The sequence below is a fragment of the Ptychodera flava genome, chromosome 19, assembly GCF_041260155.1.
Source record: "Ptychodera flava strain L36383 chromosome 19, AS_Pfla_20210202, whole genome shotgun sequence".
Lineage (NCBI taxonomy): Eukaryota > Metazoa > Hemichordata > Enteropneusta > Ptychoderidae > Ptychodera > Ptychodera flava.
Window position 1 is genome coordinate 195,855 of NC_091946.1, and position 25,545 is coordinate 221,399.

General features: G+C 37.0%; 1 protein-coding gene across 1 annotated transcript in view; it reads right to left on the reverse strand.

The window, feature by feature from the left end:
• The window catches only part of LOC139118319 (glutathione reductase, mitochondrial-like), a 195,071-nt gene that overhangs the window by 130,985 nt on the left and 38,541 nt on the right, over positions 1–25,545 (reverse strand). Inside the window, exon 3 of the mRNA XM_070681575.1 lies at positions 18,274–18,476. Coding sequence (XP_070537676.1) covers positions 18,274–18,476 — 203 coding nt within the window. The remainder of the gene's footprint in view (positions 1–18,273; positions 18,477–25,545) is intronic.

The window sequence follows — 25,545 nt, forward strand, 5'->3', positions numbered from 1 at the left end:
TTTGTGCAACTTTAAGCCTCCAAGCCAAAGAACTGTTCATTCATCTGACTGACTGTTACAACTCTGAGACTGGAGCTTTGCCGTCCCAGCTGAGATAAGTAATCTGTGCACTTTTACAGTTTGTATTCTATCCCTGACTTAGCAATTAGTTTTATTTTCGTAATAAATTTTGTTTAAACGGAAACTGCTGAGTTCACCCTTTTGTTCGTAACAAAATTGGGGGCTCGTCCAGGATTCGAACATTTTGAGCCGTTTGACAACATTTTGCCAGCCTTTTCAAAACTACTGTATACTGTGAACTCAGCGAAATTTAATCATGGCGGAATTTAAACCAGAGGAAATGGATGACCTTGATCAGGACACATTTGATTCCCTCAGAAAAGACAACCTCATAACACTGGCCAATTTCCTTAAAGTAGAAGTCTAAAGATCTATGCGCAAGAGGAAAATTCAGTACCATATTGCAAAACATTTAGTTGATTTAGGCCAATTTGAGGAATCCACCCTGTAAGATTATGAGCCCGAGTCTACCTCTGAACTCAGAAAATTAGAATTAGAAATGCAGACAAATTTGGAGATCAAGAAACTAGAAAGACAAATGGAAAAAGAAAAAATACAAATGCAGTTAGAAATGGAAGAAAGACAAAAAGAAAAGGAAAGAGAATTAGTAGAGCGCCGACTACAGGTAGAAATGAGACGTTTAGAGCTTGGACAGTCATGTAAATTCTTCCCTTCAGACGGTTTTGACATCACTAAGCATTTCATGTTAGTTGTTCCCCCTTTCCAGGAAAAGGATGTTGATAAATATTTCCTTCATTTTGAGAAAATTTGAGAGTTTGAATTGGCCTAAGGAGTCCTGGTCTATGCCTCTGCAGAGTGCTTTGGTGGGTAAAGCCAGAGAAATTTATATTCAGTTGTCAGTAGACCAGGCTTCAAATTATGATTCTGTGAAGGAATTACTTCTCAAGGGCTATGAGTTGGTGCCAGAAGCTTACCGTCAGAAATTTAGGGATTGTGAGAAGGTGAAAGATCAAACCTATGTTTGCTCGAACAAAAGAACAACTGTTTGATCATTGGTGTTCTTCCGAAAAGGTCAGTCAGAATTATGAAAAATTACGACAACTTGTTTTGATTGAGGAATTTAAAAGGTGCATCCGGAGTGACATCAAGACATTTATCAATGAACAAAAGGCAGATACATTGGAGGTTTGGCCGATGATTATTCATTGACCCATAAATCTTCATTTCTCAGCAAACCGTCCCAGCCCTTTTCATACAGAAACAATGCAGGTAAATTTAACTCCTCCTTTTCATCCAAGAATTTTTCAAAGGACAGTAGGAAATCAAATGACAACAGTTCACAGAGTTCAAGTAACACTCTCACATCATCAGATCCCAAGTCTCAATCTCCTTCTGACAAACAGTTTGGTACACTTTCTTGTAATTATTGTAAGAAAGATGGCCATTTAATGTCAGAGTGTTTCAAATTAAAGAAAATGTGAAGGTCAAAGTGGTCAAAGTGGATCTAAGCCTACTGGCTTTATTTCTTCATCAACTCAATTAGAGTCTAATAATGTGTGCAACACATTTTCTGAGGTTAAACCCCTCTTATCCCCAATTAATGAGGTCAAGGTCAATTCTTCTCAAGATGGCATTATGGGTATTTTCGAACCATTTATTCATGATGGTTTAATATCACTTTCTAGTGATTTTTCTTCCGCTACCCCTGTCAAAATTCTAAGAGATACCGGGGCTTCCCAGTCTCTTTTGTTGGCAGATACCCTGCCGTTTTCTGAAAAGTCATTTTCAGGTTCTAAAGTTCTTATTAAGGGGGTAGATTGCAATGACTACATTCCTGTTCCTCTCCATAATGTCTATTTGTCTTCGGACTTTGTTTCTGGACCTGTGACTTTAGGTATTAGGCCTTTTTTGCCTTTTGAAGGGATTCACCTTCTTCTTGGAAACGACCTTACTGGGGACAAGGTCATTACTAATCCACTTGTGACTGATAATCCTAGTTTAGATCAGAATCCAGAGCCAATAGAGGAAGAAATTCCCGGTCTTTTCCCTTCATGTGCTATTACTCAAGCCATGTCAAAGAAAACGTCTGAGAATCAAAATACTCTCAAAAATGATGTCACAGATGTTGACTTAAATGACACCTTTCTTAGTCAGGTGTTCGACACAGATCATTCCGTTATCCCTCGTGGATTTGAAACTTCCAGTAAAACTTCTGCTGACAAAAGTCAGACATTTTCTAGATCAAATCTCATTGCAGAACAACACAAAGACCCTGATATTTTGTCTTTGTTTGACAGGGTAGAAGATGAAGGTAAAACTTCAGATAGCTCTGTTTCCTATTATACAAAATCTGGTATTCTCATGCGTAAATGGAGACCTCCAGACGTTTTTGTTGATGACGATTGGGCTATAAAATATCAAATTGTGGTTCCAAAGCCCTATCGTGCTGAAATATTGCGCCTGGCCCATGAAACCCCCTGGGCTGGTCATTTAGGTGTCAGGAAAACTTATCATAAAATTCTCAGTCACTTTTATTGGCCTAATCTCAGGCAGGATGTAGCACATTTCTGTGAAAATTGTCACACATGTCAAATGGTAGGAAAGCCAAATCAGACCATTCCAAAGGCCCCTTTACAGCCATTTCCTGCATTTCAAGAACCATTTAGTAGGATACTAATAGACTGTGTTGGGCCCCTACCAAAAACAAAATCAGGAAATGAGTACATGTTGACAATCATGTGTACATCTACTCGGTTCCCAGAAGCCATACCCCTGAGAAATATAAAGACAAAGACTATATATAGTGAGAGCTTTAGTCAAATTTTTCACTTTATTTGGCCTCCCTAAATGTGTCCAGTCTAATCAAGGCTCCAACTTTATGTCTGGTATTTTTCAACAAGTAATGGATCAGCTAGGCATTCAACAGTATAGGTCATCCGCCTATCACCCAGAAAGTCAGGGTGCTCTTGAGCGATTTAATCAAACTTTGAAAAATATGATTAGGACCTACTGTTTTGACACAGAGAAGAAGTGGGATGAAGGAATTCATTTTCTGCTCTTTGCTGTTAGAGAGTCAATTCAAGAGTCTCTTGGTTTTAGCCCATTTGAGCTTGTATTTGGACATACAGTCCATGGCCCACTTAAGCTCTTCAAAGAGAAATTCCTATCAGACGACAATGAGTGTCTGAATATTTTACAATATGTGTCAGATTTTCGTACAAAACTCTCTAAAGCATGTGAATTAGCCAGAGAAAATCTTGAGTCATCTCAGCAGTCAATGAAAATCAAATATGATAAAAAAACCTCAAAATGGAAGTTTGAACCAGGTCAGAAAGTTCTTGTTCTACTTCCGGTTCCTGGCAAACCACTCCATGCTCGTTACTTTGGGCCATACCTAATTGATAAGAAATTGAGTGATTTAAATCACATCATAATAACACCTGACAGGGGAAAACAAAAACAGCTATGTCACATAAATATGCTTAAGCCCTATTTGGATAGGGATAATCCTACTATAACACAGCCTGTCAGTGCAGTCAGCTCTAGCCATTATGAAGATAGTGATAGTGAAACGGACTTGAGTGAAAATACTCTAAATTCAGAAATCCTGGAGAACCTGCAGTCTATAAAGTTGGCACACCTCCAGCCTTCACAACAACAACAGGTGAAAGAACTGCTCCATGCATATAAACACCTGTTTCAAGATGTTCCAACGAGGAAACGTCATCGATCACGACGTTGATGTTGGGGACAGTAAGCCTGTAAAACAACATCCATACAGACTGAATCCAACAAAAGCGAAATATCTCCAGGAAGAAGTCAAATACCTGCTGGACAATGACTTTATTGAACCCAGTAAAAGTAACTGGAGTTTGCCGTGCATACTTGTGCCAAAATCAGATCACAGTTATCGTATGTGCACAGACTACAGGAAAGTGAACACTTTAACAAAGACAGACACTTTCCCAATCCCGAGGATTGATGATTGCATCGATCCAGTGGGAAAAGCCAAGTATGTGACGAAATTTGACTTACTGAAGGGATTTTGGCAAGTCCCTCTGACGGATCATGTTTCTCAAAATCATATATTTTATCCACACAACAAATATCAAATAAGTAAGTACTGTAGTTCTCAAGATATTTGAGTGGACGGACACCTCACAAACGGACATACATACATACATACATACATACATACATACATACATACATACTGACAGTGCACGCCGGACAGATACCCATCCCAATAGCTTCTATAGACTATATTAGTCTATAGAAGCTAATAAACAAGAATTAATTACATTCTAATTAAAGTAAACAAGACTTGCTTAAATCAAGATTTTCGTCATAAAAAAAACAGCATATCTGTCAGGTTATAAAGAATCTTAAGCTGGTTATCTTTTTATCAGTATTTTCATCCAAGCACATTTTAACTTTCACATTAACATTGTAAGTAAGTTCTGTTGAATAAGTTGAGACTGTACGTACTCAGAGAAAGCACACTGAAGAGACAAATGTTTGAAACTTAAGAAGTTCAAGGTCATCAAAAGCATCATGTAACACTTTCATTGCACTGTTTACACAGAGTGCATAATTGCTATAAATAGCACATGAGGAATCTTACAGCCCAGCTTTACCATAAAAACCCTATCACTTTGACCACTCTTTTAATTGACCACTCTATTTTTTTCCTCAAAAAGTAATTTTATTTTATCCTTACCAAGTCAACTATAAATGGAAATTAGAACTTTCTCTATCTCTATTTATTTGACCACCCTATATTGACAAACTATTTTGAACAATTTCTTTTAGATAACATAGAGGGCACAATAAATGAAGGTTCAAAATATGTCAAAGTTGGGATTCAGGAAAGTTGCCTTTACATGTTTTAATCCTCCAAGATGGTAAGCATTTCACTATGAACTGTCAAAAAAAAGTTGCACTTTCTGATAATTCTACACTAAAATTATTTTGGCTTTGATGATTTCCTAATTCATTCAATTATTTAAAATCATATTAATTATTTTTTTTCTGGGTGAATTGATAGGGTTTATACAGTACAAGAATTACATACAATGTAAGTCAAATTTTGATCAAAAATGACAAAAAAAATTCCTTAAAAATACAGATTTGCATATTTCATCACGATTTGAACAAATCTAAGTTGGGTTGTCCCGAGGGACCTGTATATCAAATAACAAAGCTGTCTGACCAGCGGTTATGAAGAAGATTTTTTACCAAAAACGCCTTTTTTGGCATTAATTTGCCTATTTTCAACAATATCAAAAAATTAAAAAACATAGTTTTTCAAAATCATATTTTTCATCTACACAACAAATATCAAATCAGTAAGTACTGCGGTTCTCAAGATATTTGAGTGGACGGACGCCTCACAAATGGACGGACGGACGGACGGACAGAGGGACGGACGGACGGACGGACGGACGGACGGATGGACGGACGTCCAGTCCCCCCCAGGCCAAAGAAACTTACCAGTCCCTTAGTAAACAACTTGAGTCAAGAACAAGTGAATGCCCAACGTTGCGACGTGATCACGCGACGACAGTGCAGCACACAGGTCTTAATCAGATATGTAGACTATTTTACACAAGTTTCAACATCTTCATCTTGACCCTGAACTCTGGTAACTACTGGGAGATTGTAACCGTTGCGACAATAGTATACAGTTAATATGCTGGTTAAATCTTCGATAAATGGCCGAATTAAATCGCTAATTACCCTTTTGTGTTTATTGTGTAAGTACCACCCACTGCTCGCACCAAGCATATTGCCAGTTCAGTGTAAAATTTATTTTCACACAAGCTGCAATCCCAAACATCTTCTGAATTCACAAAACTGACACTGAATATTTCATCTTGGTATTGGTGTAACAAAATTCGCAGAAAATTGTGCACGAGTCGGACTTCTTGGCCACAAAGTGTGACGCATGGGTCCTGTAATATAAAGAATGACCGAGTGGAAAGGTATACACCCATACACTCAGTAAGAGAAGTTAACATGAGGAGGACTAAGCACTGACTGCCCAATTTATTCATTTTCTCTTTTAAATACACAAAATACAGATGTAGGTGCAAATTCACAGGTGCAGTGCCATTACTATGGGTAGCTGCAACAAATTAACATACCGGTATGTATAGAATGTACAGGTCACTACAGGTCAATTCACACAAATTGTCGATTTTCTCAGTTCCGTTTTTGCAGTGCATACATTATATAAGTATAAGTGGCGGCACTTGGACAGATTAGCCTGATTTTTTACCTGTGGATAGTGGATGAATATATCTGAAAGACCTTGTCTCATATTCCTGATAAAAGGCCTGGAAGTGAAGGTATCTTGACAAACATGAAAAAGGACAATAATTTATGCAAAAATTGTCAACTTAACACTTTGAAAGGCTTATTGTGTGAAAACAAAAGTGAATTTCTAAAATCCGGGACACGCTTTTTTGCCCAGTATGTCAATTGCCATAAACAGATCATCAATTACACTTTTTGAGTAAACTAGGGCCAAAGTCCCTGAAGCTACTATAGACATGGATACAAAATTTCCTGATTGTATGAAATTATCTCACTTCATCCTACGGACCTGTAAACCAAATATTAAAGCTATCTGACCAGCGGTTTTGAAAAAATAGCGCCAATGGCACTGGATCACAACTGGCACATTGTAAAACTACTCTATCTCTGGGTGCACCTGTACATTAAATACTAAACGGGTAGGTGCTGCGGCTGTGAAGTTTTTACAGTACACACACCCACACAATCATATCATATACATACAGACAAACTCAAAGACAGGCAATCTCAAACCTATAAGAAGAGTTTTCACTGGCGCATATACTCTTGGCCATATGGGAGTTTGAATGGGTTAGCTCTACATACTGACATAGAGGAGAAGTTGTTGATTGTGCCTGCGCTTCAAACGTTAAAGAATAGCCACCTGGTATTTGTAGCTGACAGCTGGGGAAAAAGTGACATGGGACAAGTATGGATTTTAACTGTAAACAAATTTTATTCAATATATAAACACTGAACAATCAAGCGGGCAATATATTGTAAATGGTTGTTGATGGCAGAAATGTAAGAAGTAAATCCAAAGAGTAATGTAATGAGTAAATAAAATATACTGTAGCCTAATGGTAGTAAGTGTAAAGTAAATATCAACGCTAAATAAAATACTAACAAAAATGTAAATGTACTCTGATTGTAATGGGAAATGATTATAAAAATTGTAGAGTAATCCAAGGGTTAAGTAATCTAAGCGGCTAAAGTCATCACGCTAAGCAAACTTGCGGCAAATGTAAGGATATGCAAATGATAATAAAGTTACATGTACCAACTGTAGAGACATTGAAAGGGGAAGTTCACCAAGGATGATTTTACATATTGTTTAGGAAGTTTCATTATAGGGCTTCATCAAGTCCATGTAATTTGAAGCATGGAAAAAAGCTCCAAGCTTCGGAGCTTGCAACATATGATATGGAAAGGACCATCTTCTGGTGTGTATGGCATTGTCCAGTCACCCAGGCTCAAACCAGGCTGTGCGTATTTACATAACTATTGTTGATACCGAGTATCCTTGCATAAACGATGAATCACGTATAATAAAATGTCCACTGTCAAATTTCTCACTTGTTAGTAGTAAACAGCAGCACAGAATCTGACAGTGGACAGTTCATCATAAGTGATTCATTGTTTGCAAAGGATACTCAGTCTCAACAATAGTTATGTAAATATCCACAGCCTGGTTGATCATGGGTGAGTGGACAATGCCATACCAATCGGAATATGGTTCTTCCATATTATGTGATGGAAGCTCCAAGCCTGGAGCTTTTTGCCATGATTCAAATTACATGGAATTGATGAAGCCCTAAAATCGAAGTTACTGTATTATTTATTGGTTTTGTAAAAACTTGCGAGAGTTATAAATGGCAAAAATAGCTTTTGCGAGGTGAGTGATCACAAAGGTATATATTTCACCCCTTTTGATGCCATAATGCCATGGATTTATGAAGACAGTGTGTGGTAGGTCATCGAACATGAGCAGGTCATTAACATATTTATCATTCAGTTTAAAATCTGTAATGATGGAAATATATAGTTCATCTCCCGGGTGCAGAATTTTATCTAAATCTGCTCTTGTCATAAGGTGCCTTTGTAATGACATACAAAGGGAAATTAATGCATTGCATGTGCACTGTTTGCCTCTGGATCCAATTCTAAATTGTGTACTTCCTTGATGTGTACTACCACGTACCAGAATTAGTTTAAATTGTTGCTGCTATCAACTACACTTTGCTGTTGTATATTATTTAGTACTGCTAACATATGTACTTCTATTGTCTCCATTTTTATCTGGACACAAATTACTTTGTTGGTTTACATTAGGGATTTTAGGTCACACGACATTCGTGTTGAACGTACGCGTTCGATGCAGGTCTAGTCCGAACTTTCGTGTTAATTCTTAAATAGACCAAATAATCAGAGAAAATGAAACTGTAGTGTTGAAGATTATTATTTTAACTTCATTTTAGGAAATTTTCACTTTTGTACTACGATAAATGGCAAAGCAGCACGACTACAAACTCACGCGTACCGGCGATTTTGGCGTCCATTATGAGCGTTGTGCCGTGATCCCAAATGTCCCGCGAAAGAGATCGAATATATACCTCTTTGATAGGCTCTCCGCATGACTTATTCTGATCGCATTACTATTTTTTAGGGGTGGTACGAAAGACGAGATCATTGGCTTCATTTTGAGGGGGCGAACGTTAAAATCGGCCGAGAAAAACTCAATCAATGATCAAACTTTGTGTTTTGTTTGTGTTTTTTTGAAAGAAAATCTTGATTTCCTTAAACGTTCGGCCCAAAAATTAATTTTATGATAAATATTAATTGTAATTCTGCAATAATTACAAGTCTGACGATGCGAAAAATGATGCTTAAGGCCCTTTTTAGCGAGTATGGTTTCACCCAAACTTTACATCCGGGCACTCCCAGGAATCACATACAAGTAATCAGCGCTTCGCCGCATGTCCTGTGTTAGGAGGTCTAAGCTGAGCTGAGTTCCGACGTTCACGATTTTGCAGCTAGATTTGTCTGATTTCTTATTAAACGCAAGGATCTAGAGATATATTTATATACTTTACCCTTTCAAACGTTATCTTGTTCGAAGTAGTTTGATTTCCGGGTGATATTTTTCGATAGACACTGAGAAGTTGTCAAGCCAGCACTGCAGTGTAGGCATACGCATGTGCACCGCACTTTGCCGATACCATACTGAACTGCTCACGTGCACCGCACTTTGCCGATACTATACTGAAATTTTAGTTTCGATCTTTAGTTCCCGAGAAGGGGACTATTTTGGTTCTCTCTGAAGAAAAAGGCCGTAGATTATTAATTTGTTCTTTCCTCATTGATGGTGTTCCGGACTTTGGAAAAGTTGATTTTTATACTGGTTTTTATTTCGGACCGCTGACTTCGAGGGTCTATGGTATTTCCGGGGCAGTGTAATTTTGCATCCAGTTTAATGCAGTTGTTCATTCTATAAATGCGTGTTGCTGTTTTACGGCATAGAAAAAAGGTTGAGAACGAAGGTTTTTTGACTGTTTGGAAAAGTTCTCTGTAATTGTTATAACTCAAAATCTACATTAAACAGACATATTTCATAATCATTTAATAAAAGTTGTAATCACCCCAAAAAAAATTTAAAAAAATTCCGAAGTTCAAATTGAAAAAATATATATATAAATATTTTGTTAAATTTAAATCAAGTTCTAAAATGTCACAGGTATCATTTGATTGTTTACAGGTATTGTTGTTTATTTGTTTACCTTGTAAACATAAATCTAAATAACGTTTTTCATATATGCAAAGTAATATATGATGGAAAATGATTATCATATTTCTGTTGATGTTCACAATACATAATGCATACAGTGATCAATGTCACAGGTATCATTTGATTGTTTACAGGTATTGTTTATTTCTTTACCTTGTAAACAGCATTCTAAATAATAATATTAATTTATAAAAATTAAAAACCATTGAACATTTCATCAGCAATATCCACAAAAAATTTCATCAATTTTCAGTAAGAAATGCATGAGTTATTGCAAAAAGCACTAGAAATTGCAATTCTAGTTTCCTCAAACAATGTTCAATATGGGGTCACCTGGTTGTAATGAAAACTACAGGTGTCTACCATAGCATAATTTCTAAATAGGAAGCTGATTTTTTATCACAACTGGAAGTTGTGATATAGAGGTGGTTTCAACCGGTGTTTGATGTCGTCCATTTCCGTAAACGACAAAAAGTCAAAAACTGCTGAACAGACTGCGTTGATATTTGATACCGATACATAGACTGGTTCCAAGGTTCCAATTCGGAAAAATGGAGCCAAACGGAGCGGCGGTTAGATAGTTTTGGGAAATTTGTAACCCCCCTTTTTAACTAATTGATTTTAGGGGTCTTTCATATATGTAGTTTTGGAATGTACACCAATCCTGCATTGTGGACTGTTTTATGAGTTGTGGAACAGAAATGAGGTTTTGATGAATGTTAGAAATATGCAGGATGACTGATTCGAAGTATAAGAGATTTCTATGCTCTTTTGGGCATCAAAAGCATTAAAAAAAACATATTTCATAGTTTAGATTCTCACTTTTGAGATGACCCTAGGCATTTGTTAAGTAAACATCCTTGAGTCAATATACAGACTTTGACATTCCAGAGATTAAGTATCCACAACCTCACATGTTACAGTCTTTCACTACAATGGTATGGCCCAAACCCATTGTTATCAATGGAGAGTGTGGACCTGTCTACAGGAAATTGGGGTGAACAGGTTAGACAATGACGTTACAAGTTGTAGGTTAGTTATCAAGGTAGCACCAGCATAGAGTCCTGAGCATCTGTCCATGTGTTCTCACAGCAAATTACAGGGAAAAAAATTATTTGAGAAGTTTCTCTCCTTTAAATAGAAGTATATTACAATTTAAAGCTGTCATGGATGGATTGCTCTCAAATGATCTGAAACACAGTTATTGCCCATTAGCAACAGATCTACAGCAAGATTTATGTAAAGTTCATGAACTTACACAAGGTATTAGACAAAAGATGACCATGACTTTGCTACTTTTCAACATTTATTTCAATCAGATTTCCCCAGCTTAGTGTATAATTTTGTAATCTTAATTACTGTCAACTTAGCTTTACTAACTTATTCTAACCTCATTATTCTTACACTAGTGTTATACCTTATAACCACAAAATTTCAAGAGATGCATATATGATTGTCACTTAACAAACAATTTACAAATATGTCTTCTGCTACTTCTCCATATACATATACATGTCTCTTTTCTCATAAAAATGAGCTTAAATTGCAATGTGAAAAATAGTCTTTCAGCTATATGTTGCTCATTGACTTCGTGGTCTGTCTAATTCACAGTGAGTGTGGTTGTTGATAAATGCCGATAATACTAGGCGGTCATTATGTCCAAGTGCCATTGGCGGTATTTTTTAACATAATGACCATAGGTCATTATCACATCTGGAAGTTGTGATATAGGGTTAGCTTCAACCGGTGTCAGACAGACTCAGTGTCCATTTTCCGCAAACGACAAAAAGTCAAAAACCGCTGAACAGACTGCATTGATATTTGATACAGATATTCAGACTGGTTCCAAGGTTCCGATTCCGAAAAATGGAGCCAAACGGAGCAGGGGTTAGATAGTTTTGGGAAATTTCTAACCCCCCTTTAACTAATTGATTTTAGGGGTCTTTCATATATGTAGTTTTGGAATGTACACCAATCCTGCATTATGGACTATTTAATGAGTTGTGGAACAGAAATGAGGTTTTGATGAATGTTAAAAATATGCAGGATGGCTGATTCAAAGTATCAGAGATTTCATGCGCTTTTGGTAATAAAATTGATAAAAAACAACATATTTAATGTTTTAGATTTCTCACATTTGTTATGACCCTTAAGATTACAGACTTGATGACATAACTAGCTGCTGGACCTGTTTACTGGCGCATTGATTTAAAGACAAAGATCGTTTTATTTTGTGATAAGGACGTGTGATTTCGTAAAACATAGTCTATTAGCCTGGAAATGTGATTTTTGCGAATATTGCTTACCCCACTGACAAACAGTGTGGTTTGAAAATGGCTGGAATTCGCTACTTCGGGACTTTGTTTTGTGTGTGCATTTACTGACAAACTCCAAACCCGCAGCACCTACCCATTCAGTATCATGTACAGGTGTACCCAGAGATAGAGTAGTTTCACAATGTGCCAGTTGTGATCAAGTGCCATTGGCGCTATTTTTCAAATTCAACAGGACATATCTCTGCACGTACTGAACCAATTTTCATCAAACAAATCAATTGGTCTTGAAGAGAACTTTCTTTTGATATATAATTTATCATAATTGTAGCTATCTATCAATTTCATGTAAAATCCCTATTTACATGGTACAAGTTACTTTGTTCACCCTTGTTGGTTTCATCAGTTACATGTTTGTTGGTACTATTACTTTGTTGGTTGTTACAGGTGTTACTTTCAAGTGCACTTTCTTTGGTTACATTTAAATTATGACATAGGTTACTTTGATTTACATGATACAGGTTACTATGTTTGCTTTTCTTGACTGTACTTTTATTTGTCATATCATGTGTCATATGTTGAGCCACAATTATACTTGTATTTTCATTGGTTACATTGCACAAGGTCCATTCATGGTCTTTTGATGTAGCAAACTTTGTAGCTTGAGAACTATCCTGTAGAGAGACAAGAAAAAAATTATTCAGTTTATAATAATCAATAAGCATTCAACAATGAAAGTTTACAATTATACTTGTAATCATTAAATAGACATTACATCTATAAATGTACAACAGTGACAAATTATGGAAAAACATCTAAAAAAATATATTAGCAAAACATGACCATAAAAGTGCTTTACATTTACACTTATCAAATGAAAAGTTAAACCACAATGATGAATATTCCTTTCAAATTCAAAAATTTTTCAAACACTTTATGATCTCAACTGTAGCAACAGCTTTCTTGGCATTCAGGAGTTCCTAATTTTACGGATCACAATGTTTTGTATGTTGTTCATGATAGTTTTTACATAGTTTTTAGAAATACTTGTTTAGTTTTTATTACATTAATTATCTGTCTTTTTATGACATTAAAGGGATAGAAATATTTTCATTTCTGGTGGAAAATTTTTGCCACAAGAAATAATTAGGTGACAATTCTAGAAATCTGGTAGCAATATGAAGTATTACTGGTAGCAATATGAATATATTACCACAGATACAGAATTATACTTCTGCAGCATTCAGTCAGTGTTCACAGTATCATGACAACTTATCATACATATACAGTACAAGCTCCTAAAATTATGTGCCACATTTATGCAGTCTTTAAGTCATGAAGCAAATTTTGTTAGCCACACAAATACAAATTTTCCATGCAGAAGTAAGCATTCGGTAGCATAGTGGCAGTGTTGATACAAGTATTGTGGTGTTGTGTCATAGTTGTGATCAAGCAGGCTCAATAGCATCTTCAGCATAAGTATTTTTCTTGAGACAAAAAGGGTTAGGCCAAAATCCTTCAGAACAAGACACAATGATATTGTTCAATTCATTTCCAAATGTTTTTAAGAGTAATAATATTTTTAATGATAATGATAACATTGTAGCCCTGGAACATTTTCATTTGATATTTTGATATGATCAAGAAATGTCTGGTGATGTTCACTATAACATCATTAAACTGGAGGAATCTGCAGAAATATTAAAATCATTCAGAATCACATCATTTCTTGCAAAAGTTAAAGCAGTTTGAAATAGTCCAAATTGATAATTTTAATTGTTTTACTTTTGAATTGTTGCTTTGATGTTAAGTAACCATGCAAAAATTGCAGCTCTAAAATATGATTTGAAATGGATATGCTTACTGCAACTACTGTTGACAATTTCCCTTTGCCGTAACTGTTAATAAAATTTAATTTAAAACTGACAGTCAAGCTAAATGCCGTTAAATTGGAAAGCACAAGTAATTACCTATTACCTCAAGATTGTACCTATTGGACCTCCCTAGGTGGTTTCTTTTGAACCATAATTGTGTACTTAAGGGGTCTTCATTCATGACATCACATAAGATGACCCAGATTTGACCTTTCAGAAAACCTCAAGTTTTTCTCCTTTTTCCTTGTATTATGACTGTTTGTGAAAGTTTCTTTTGAAATAATGGTTTTTACTATCAAACTGAGTAATTGCAGGCCAAATTTTGATACAAGCAAAGTAGGTAAAACTTGGACTAAAAGGACAACCGGTACGCGGGACTCACAGAGGCAAAGCGTCAGTCAGTGTATTCCATGGTCGTTACTAGTACGTCCATGATGTATTGTAGCACGGTCTGTCCACAGTATCGAACAGCAACAATGTTTGCTTCACTACCAGGGAATTTGTAACTTTGTAGAAAGGAGAGTAAAGTGTTTCAATACATTGCAACTTTGTAGGAAGGAGGGTAAATTGTTTCAACACCTTACAACATTTTATTAAAGCTATAGTTTTCTGTTGGGGAGGCATCGTGACATGATTTCATTAGAAGAAAAAACACATAGTATGCAAAGATGCTAGACGTCAATATTTTGCCATTTGTAACTAAGCAGAACAGAGCTATTTTATCGGCTGGCCGTTGATTAACATTATGAAACAATGGTCCTGCGAGCCCAGGGCAGACTTTGTATAACCTTGGCATCAACGTATACGAAAACGATCGAACTTATTTTTACAGTACAGATTCAGACGGTATAAATCATATAGCTTCCATTTAATGACTGTCGAGTTTAAAGCATTGTTCAAAACAGTCGAATTTTAGGCGTTTTCTACACCCGATGAAACCAACAAAAACTGTCCTATCGTCAGATCATGCAGAAACTTGCCCGGCTGACAATTTCCTGAACTTTCAATTTATCTGGAAGCCGAAACTTATTATTGATATACAAAAACAGATCCATAAGCTAACTTTGCTCGCTACTCTCAACGCCAACCACGTGTCCTATTAAGCGGAAACTTGCCTGAGTGACATTTTCCAAACTTAATTATATTAGACAACGTAAACGAATTGGGGTTCCTTCTTGTGGCAGTTCAGAACAACGACAGTTTATACGAAACGATCAAATTTATTTTTACAGTACAGATTAACACGGTACTTCCTTTTAAAAAAGTCGAGTTTCAATCTCTCCTTCTACCTCCATGGTTAAAAACAGTCGGGTTTCAGGCGTTTTTCTACAACCGATCGAACCTACACAACTGTACAACAACATTTCAATAGTATATTAACATCTGACATCTCGAAGTCAACCACGGATCCTATCGAGCAGAAACTTACCCAGCTGACAATTTTCTGAACTGTCAATTTATTTGGAGGTCCAAACCATGGATTTACGAAAATGGATTCATAAGCTATTAACTTTGCTCGCTAGTCTGGACTCCAACCACGACTCCTATCGAGACGATACTTGCCCGGGTGTGTCTTGCAAAACTTTTTACTAGTAATTTAGTTAAGACAATGTAAACGAATAGGGGTCGCTTGGGGCTAAACATGAATGTACAAAAATAAATCCATGTGCTACTGCTCGCTAGCGCGCTATTCACACCATGCACTTACCCGGCTGACATTTTTCTATTCTGTCAATTTATTTTAAACAATATCAATGAATAGGGGTCGATTTTCAGCTAACAATGAATGGAGATGAATGAATGGCCATACACTCAATTTCAACGGCAATATCGCCGTAAACACTTCAACATAATACCGTACCCCTACATTTTCACAGTACATGTCCACAATGCAACTTTAACCTTCTACCCTACCGGTACGTGTATGAACATACAATCGGCCGTGATAAACATTATCAAACAATAGTCCCACAGCCTTCGTATAACCTTGACGTCAGTGTACACGTTGTCTACACGTCACCCACGGTTCCTATCAAGCCGAAACTCACAATGATAAGTTTCTCTTGCATAGTATCAATGTCATTTTGTTGAGGCGGCCTGCAGAAGGAGACTTCAGCATGCAGCATTTCACTGAAAACAGCCCTTTGAAAGAATGGTTACAGTCAACGCAACCATTACTGTCTATGACGCAACACACTATTCACAACCACAATCTCACCTATCATATATATAACAACAATCATGCCCCACACTCTTCTCTATCGCACAATACACGAACAAAATGTCACAAAGCTTCTTTCAAATATAAATAATGATAATTTATACCATACCTTTGTCTTGACCTACGGTAGTGTCTTCTGTTCTCGATTTCAATATCAAAGCCCCTATATTAAGAGTCCTTTGTTCTCTCACTGAACGGGTTGATCACACCGTACACATTTTTGATCCACATACACACACAAAACGAAGTTCCGTTGTAGCGCATTCCGGCCATTTTCAAACTACACTGTTGTCAGTGGGGTAAACAATATTCACAAAAATCACATTTCCAGGCTAATAGACTATGTTTTACGAAATCACACGTTCTTATCACAAAATAAAACGATCTTTGTCTTTAAATCAATGCGCCAGTAAACAGGTCCAGCAGCTAGTTATGTCATCAAGTCAGGTAATAAATGTTAAGGGTCATAACAAAAGTGAGAAATCTAAAACATTAAATCTGTTGTTTTTTATCAATTTTATTACCAAAAGTGCATGAAAATCTCTGATACTCTGAATCAGCCATCCTGCATATTTCTAACATTCATCAAAACCTCATTTCTGTTCCACAACCCATAAAACAGTCCACAATGCAGGATTGGTGTACATTCCAAAACTACATATATGAAAGACCCCTAAAATCAATTAGTTAAAAGGGGGGGTTAGAAATTTCCCAAAACTATCTAACCGCCGCTCCGTTTGGCTCCATTTTTCCGAATTAGAACCTTGGAACCAGTCTGAATATCGGTATTAAATATCAACGCAGTCTGTTCAGCGGTTTTTGACTTTTTGTCATTTACGGAAAATGGACGACATCATACAACGGTTGAAACTACCCCTATATCACAACTTCCAGTTGTGATAAAAATACCGTCAAGGACAGTGTGCTCACATTAGGGGGGTCACAGAAAAAGCAAGTCATTGACAATGACATAGTCCCCACTTGTAATAGGAATATTAGTCTTGATGGGGCAGGGAAATGTGGTCATTAAGAAGTATCACTTGAGAGTGTATGTTGAGATCTATGGGCACATAGGTCTATGTCGTTGTTCCCAATTTGAAACACATGAGGCATGTCTAAGTTATGTTTCTAAATCGGGAAAAAAGATCAGACCTCTAGCTGTATTGGCCAGCCAAGAAATACATATGCGCATAATAAATGAGGTACAAGATGTGACATCTTAAGGTCTAATATCCTATCAAAATTGAAGGGTATAGAACTTGTGGTTACTGAGTTATGCATATATATGTATAATCAAGGTCAAAGGTCATCGAGGTCACATGACATTTTGAAAAAAAAATTGTATTGCTAATTAATCCCTATATGCCAAAAATCAGACCTCTAGTTCTATTCGCTTGCCCAGAATTAGATATGTGCATAATTAATAAGGTAAAGCATGTGTTGTCATAAGGTCTCCCATCCTACTAAATATAAAGGACATAGCACTTGTGGTAACTTATTTATTGACATAAACGTATATTTTAGGTAAAAGGTCATCTAGGTCACATGACATTTTGTCAAAAAATTTCTATCGTATAGTTATCCCTATATACCAAAAATCACACATCCAGCTCTATTGGCTTGCTCAGAATTAGATATGTGCATAATTAATCAGGTACAGTATGTTGCGTCATAAGGTATCCCATCATACCAAATATGAAGGGTGTAGCATTGGGGTTACTGAGTTATGGACAAATATGTATATTTGAGGTCAAAGGTCACCGAGGTCACGTGACGTTTTGTCAAAAAAATTGTATTGCTAAGTTATCCCTATATACCAAGTATTATGTTTTCAACAACCTTCAAATGTACAGTATTATGTTAAAATACGTCATATACAATATGTTGTGTTTCATTAATTTTAACCATCTTGAACTGGTGGTGAAATATGGACTTTACAGGAAAAGGGTTAATGGTGAATGACTGACGATCAACCTATCTGACATCACTGACATCAGAGCTAAAAATATAACATGGCTTTACCTGGTACACTTGGTACAATTGGTTTTCCACCTGTAGCTATCATGATATGAGGAGCAGAGTATTTTTGCCCGTTGACTTCAACAAATTTATCTTCAGTAAATACTGCATGTCCATTGATCCTTTCAACATTACTCTTCTTTAGGTTAGCATCATAGATACCATTCAGTCTTTTGATATAGTCATCACGGGAAGCTTTAATGGATCTGAAAATAAAAGAAGTGTAAATGTGTAGGGTAGCATCAATGACATTCATGCAAAAGTGTAATTTGAAAAGCAGAAACTGCAGGGCCTGTGGGTGTCAGAGTTGTGTCTGGACATTGGTATGGTCAATTGTTATATGAGAATAATGAAGAAGGGCATGATGCTGTGCTCTTGCTCTTCCCCGTTGTGTACATTATAACAAAAATACCATCAAGGACAGTGTGCTAACATTTGGTTTGAATTGGTCCATCAAGAAATATTTAAACCAGAAAAACAAGAATAACAAAAGTAAATACGGTCTGAAACTTGAGTACTGTAGGTCAACTTTAGGAACAGGCTTAGCAGAGGCATGTTTCAACACAGTCCTTCATGGTTTCAGCAGGTCTGCCAATATGTATCAGTTCATAAACAATGACAGGAAATGACTCAAGGTCTGTGGAGTAGCTTGTTTCAGTCACTGGCATGCCACCACTCCTGCACATTTGCAGGATTTTCCCTTTTTCTTACCCCATTTGCATATTTTTGACACTGACATGTTCATTTGAACAACCTCACATCTCAACCCCTGGGTCTACCTGTACACCAAATACAGTGATGGTAGGTGTGGCGCTTTGGGACCTTTTGCATGTGACAGACATTCATCCGCACATACATACATACATACATGTAAAATAGCCGCCTGGGGAGTCTAAAAAAACGTGACCTGCTGGCTAGTCTCACAGATGTAAAGTACTAAATATTGTATTTTCACTGAAGCCTTGCATAATTGGCCAAAAAATGTCTGAAGTAATGGAAAAAACGAATTGAAACTTGCAAAAACACATCCGATAAAACCCAGACGTCGTACTTCCGTAAACAAAAGAACCATACATTATACCTTGCATACATATGTATCATGCCCAATCAGATTGAGCGTTCTTGCGTAGGCTTTCCAACACATAGGAATTTACATAAGATTTGATTTCACTAGATTTAATAATTGCAGTGATTGGCGGAAGTGTCTACATGCCCTCAAACATGCCCAATGTTAATTTTCTCAAACTGCAGACGAAATGGCAACGAAAGTTTGAGCGAGCTACCGGAATTTGGGAAAAAGAAATCTAAACGATACTAAACACTACTTTACTAAAAACAAAAATTAGGCAAAGGTAAACGTTAAAGTGAGTCATGTGTTTTTGAAATGTAACCACCGTATTTTTCTTGTACTGGATTGGGATATTGGCATGTGTTGAAGGGGCTCGAAATTCCCCGTACTGTAGCTCTGCGTACACAGACGTGGTAGCTCACAGGGGCTACTGACTTTTTTTTCAGACAATAAAACATATCAAATTTGATAAATTTTGTTCATTACTACGTACACGATGAGGAGGAAAATACTTTTACTTTGAACAAGAACAACTAACTTTTCACCAAAATTATGAAGAGTGAAACAATGAAGCAAACTTTATTTATCGCCAACTTGAAAATGAAACAGTTTACCTACAACAGTCATGTAAGAATCGATGATACAGGTACATGCAGCTGACAGCATACTACAAATGGAATGCTTGCCTATCTTGGATGCCTACAGTATGTCTGTATTTGGTCTGCTGGAAGCTCATGACTTCATCTAAAAATATTAGCAACTTTCAAAATTTCCTTGGAAAACAGTATCTCAAGGAGCCAACTACAATGTAGCTTATGAAAACAGTGTTACAGCAAGTTGTGCCTGTAGAGAGATTCTTCCAGATTTTTGGTGCTTTCAATCTACAGTATTGATAGAAAGGTCTAAATAACTGAGGCAATAATAGGGAACTTCATATCAGCAATGTCACAAAAAGAACAGGACTTTTATATTGTCTGGGTCACTTCTAGCAGTCATTGTTATATTGATTTATCATCTCATTTATAACCTTGACTGGCAAAAATCCTGTCAAAATAAATGAATAAAAGATACTGCAAAATTTGACCACAGCAATGTAATTTTTTAGTATTTAAAACTATAAATTTGTCAAAACCTTACAAAGAAAAAGTACCCCACAACCTTAATTTTAAAGTCAGCACATTTAATTATTATATTAGGTTTAATTTCGATAGAAAATGAAATCTTGAGAAGAGCAAGAGCAGCATGTTGTGTAAAAGATCCATAAATGTTTTTAAGGCACAATTTGCAAAGATGGAAAACAAAAACGTGTAAAAATTGTTATGGACTAGGTGCAGTCAATAAAAAGTGATGTCCATTTGGTCAAAAAGTATTTTAGAAATGACAGGAAAATTCACAAAAATTACAAAAATTACAGCACTCAAAGGGTTCAAGTGTAGCTTTAAAACATTGGGTCTAATTTTTTTTCATCTCGTTTCTAGCATGTTATTTTTTTTATTTCATTTCCAGTATGTGATTTTTTTTCAGGTCAAATTAATATAGTTACTTTTTCACTTCCTTAGTCCAGTGGTTCTTGATACTGGAGTACAGGTTGACAAAGCCACACATGTTGCCAAGGAAGTATATTTAGCCACTTGTATTCTAAAACTTTTGAAGCAATTTGCTGATTATTGTGATGATCTTTCAGATGCAGATGATGATGATTTTTGTGATGATGATTACTTACGAAAGTAAACTGAAAATATATGCTACAACCCTTAATTTTGATAAATTTTGTTAACATCTCAGCATACAAATTGTATGGAAAATCAGTGCGGCAATATTGGATCATATCTTGAAACAAATTGACATGCATATGTATAACATAGGTCAATGTCCTTGTTCCAACTTTTAAAAAATAGCGTCAATGACACTGTAGCTCCCATCCTGGACTATTTAGTGTTTGTTCTCTGGTCAGATATTTGAACATGTGTGAAAGGGATAAAGTGCATGAAGTGAAAATACTAAAATGTAATGTACTGGAGACAGTGAAATATGTTTAATGTATTTATTCAGAATATAAAACGGAAAAAATACAGAATTAGAAATATCGAATACTATGATACAACCATTAACTCAACAAGTCATTGACAATGACATAGTCCCCACTTGTAATAGGAGTATTAGTCTTGCTGGAGCAGGGAAATGTGGTCATTAAGAAGTATCGCTGGAGTGTATATGTTGACATAGGTCTATGTCCTTGTTCCCAATTTGAAACACATGAGGCATGTCTAAGTTATGGTTCTAAATCGGGAAAAAAGATCAGACCTCTTGCAGTATTGGCCAGCCAAGAAATACATATGCGCATAATAAATGAGGTACAAGATGTGACATCTTAAGGTCTAATATCCTATCAAAATTGGAGGGTATAGAACTTGTGGTTAGTGAGATATGCATATATATGTATAATCGAGGTCAAAGGTCATTGAGGTCACATGACATTTTGAAAAAAAAATTACATTGCTAATTAATCCCTATATGCCAAAAAATCAGACCTCTAGCTCTATTTGCTTGCCCAGAATTAGATGCGTGCATAATTAATGAGGTAAAGCGTGTGTTGTCATAAGGTCTCCTATCCTACTAAATACAAAGGACATAGCACTTGTGGTTACTTATTTATTGACATAAACATATATTTTAGGTAAAAGGTCACATGACATTTGGTCAAAAAATTTCTATCCTATAGTTATCCCTATATACCAAAAATCAGACATCCAGCTCTATTGGCTTGTTCAGAATGAGATATGTGCATAATTAATGTGGTGTCATAAGGTGTCCAATCATACCAAATATGAAGGGTGTAGCACTAGTGGTTACTGAGTTATGGACAAATATGTATATTTGAGGTCAAAGGTCACTGAGGTCATGTGACATTTTGTCAAAATATCTGAGATATCTGCGTGAACGGATGGACTCACGGATGGACGAACAGACGGACATGACCCAATCTATAAGCCCACTGGACTTCATCCGTGGGGACTTAAATTGTGTCACTGCATCCTTTTTGCAATATGAATACGATGAGAAACTAAATTTTTATTTTTAGTTGCCTTATACATGGGAGTCTATGGAGATCTGCCTTATACATGGGAGTCTATGGACGTGTAAACTAAAAATATGCAAATTTCACCACAATTTGCCCAAATTTGGGAAAGGTCACTCCTATGCACTTCCATACCAAGTTTCAAATCAATCGGACTTGTGGTTTCAGAGAAGAAGATTTTTTGACCAAAAATGGGAGATAATTACAAAAAAATTCATGAAAAATAGCAAGTCAAACATACATTGTACTGACCCAAGATGTGCACAATCATTTCAGGTCAGCCCAAAGTACTTACATGCTAATTTTTCATGTAATCTGCTCAGTGGTTATTGAGTTTTTCAATTTTGACTGTTTTTACATTTTTTCACTTAATTTGCATATTTTTGGAAATGACAACTTCATTTGAAGAAAATCTCATCTACAGCCCATCATCCATGTACACACCAAATATCAAGATGAAATGTGCAGCGGTTTTGGAGTTTTTGATGTTGACGGACAGACATACAGACTTACATACATACAGTTCCCTAGCCTATAAGAATAGCTTCCATTGCCATATATACATATGGCTATGGGAGGTAAAAATCGGTTGTGACATGCCTGAGTTATGGCTAAGGACATGAAAAAATTGTAACAAAATGGCCGCCATGTGGCCATATTGGATCATATTGTGAAACAAATTGACGTGCATATGTATGACACGGTCAATGTCCTTGTACCAACTTTGAATAAAATCGGTTGAGACGTGCCTGAGTTATGGCTTAGGACACGAAAAAATTGTAACAAAGTGGCTGCCGTGTCGCCATATTGGATCACATCATGAAACAAATTGACATGCATATGTATAACATAGGTCAATATCCTTGTACCTACTTTAAATAAAATAGGTTGAGATATGCTTGGGTTATGGCTCTCTAAATGAAAAAATAGTGTCAACGACACTTTGCCTGGTCACATTTGGTTACATGTGGCAAGCCAAAATGAGTGTATACATGATATTCAACACACTTCTATTTACCTATTAAATTATTTACCTATTTACTTCTATTTAGCTTGTGATATTCATAATCAAGTGCATTTGAACAAATTTTGATACACCGTCAATTGAAGTATGGAATGGTTGGCAACTTGCAACTGTTGATCACACACACTTACACAATACCATGCAACCTAGTACATCATAACTAGTGATATCAAAGTGAGACTTGAGTGGACACCGTGGGTCATCAGTATGTATTAGGGAGATGGTGCAGTGGCAGATTGTGAGATTTTCAGAAGAGTACTTTCAGAATGTGCTTTGGAATACAATTCAGAATAACATTCAGACACTCACTATGTGAGATAATATTCTGTATATTCCAGAAGAGTACTTTAACCCTTTTCCTGCCAAGTCGGTGAAAATCCGCTTGAAATTCGGTGTAGCCAGAATCTAAGCACTGGTGACCGTTATTCTCCCAACCCGGTGGAAATCGGGCCCTTTTTGGGTACCCCCTTTCCTGCCAAGTCGACGGCACTACGTTTTGCTATCCCCTGTGCGTTTAGGGGTCATCCGAGGAGAGGTTTTCTGACAAGGAACGCCTTTTCCCCTCGAAATGGGTTTGCAGGGAGTCGATAGACAGGGAAAGGTGCAGAAACCTGTCCGCCAGTCCCCCACACCCGAGGGGGGCTGGTTTTTTTTACCGCTTTTTAGCGGACTTGGCAGGATAGCATGGTGACGTTTTCTGGCGGAGTTGGACGTACTTGGCTGCCTGGCACTATAGAGATTGCTGCCGAACTTGACCAACTCGGCAATGCTAATCTAGAAGGCTACCTCTTGCAAACGACTTGGCAGATATGCCGATGGTGCGAGACGAAAGTCACTTATTCAGTTGTGCGTGACTGAAAATGAGAACGTATTTTTGACGGGACGGCTCGACTTGTTCCTCCGATGGAACGGATATGAACGACTCGGAAATACCATTACAAACTGGTGTCCGACGTACTAAGCTGGGCTTCAGCTCTGCAAGTTCAAGCCAGGCAACGTCCTTCACCGCCTTGGCCGTGCCATTCAATGGACGTAGCTTTGGATTTTTTATTTATTTCATCGTCCGAAGTATTGGCTCTGGTTTGCAGGCAAACGTATCCTCTTGCCGACGCATTAGTAACTACGTACGCTGTTTGCGTACAGAGAATTCAAAAGGTGACATAAGGTCAATATGCTACGGGGATACCGCCTGCAGTTAGCAGGGACTGCTTTTGTTATGCAAACCAGCTAGCAGTACAATATGGCTGCCAGGCATGTGGACACGTCCATGGCTAGAACAATGGAAGCATATTGCGTTGCACCCGTGCATCGCAAAAGTGAACTGAAGACTTGGGTGTAGTGACTGGTTATCACTGGTTAGCTGCAGCCCAAGCCATGTCGGTACAAACCCGTACCTGACTGAGGACCACTCGATTAAGTCAGTAATGAACGGTAACACTCGTAAGCCAACTCCCAACTGAGCTGGCTAAACTACGTTGAGCTGTGCTTCAATGGCTCAGTCATGTCGTTAATACAACGGCAAAAACGTAGTTTTTGTGCTACACTACCAAGTCGTTTAAGGTACGTATTCAATTGACCCTACCCTGGGGAAACAGGACAGGTTTGACGGTGCTTCTGCACCCCTAGCACGACCCTCAGGGTCTCTGACTAACAGACGAGAAAGGTGATGTTTGTGCCTAGCGGACGTGCATAATACTGAAGGAGTTTATTTCCGAAAAAATAAACATGAAACGGCAATAAAATGACGCACTCCCAGGGGCAAACAAAGCCGGTGACCTCAATTTTTTTCTGCAGCAACCCTTGAGCTCCTTCCCCTGTCTACGGGCATGTAGAAATTATCGAAGTCTAACACGTATAAGTATGGCTAAAACTACCCTGAAAATGGGCGATTTCTGCTAAAATGCCTGGCAGGATAACATGCAGGAGAGCCAATCTTTTGCAGGCACATATTATGGGGCGGTTTTCTACTGACTTGGGAGAATAACGGACAAGGGCGCTCGGCAGGAAAAGGGTTAAGAATGTGCTTTGGAATTAACCAAACTTACTAAACTTTTACCATAGTTATGCTATAGGGTAACAAGTCATTGACAATGACATAGTCCC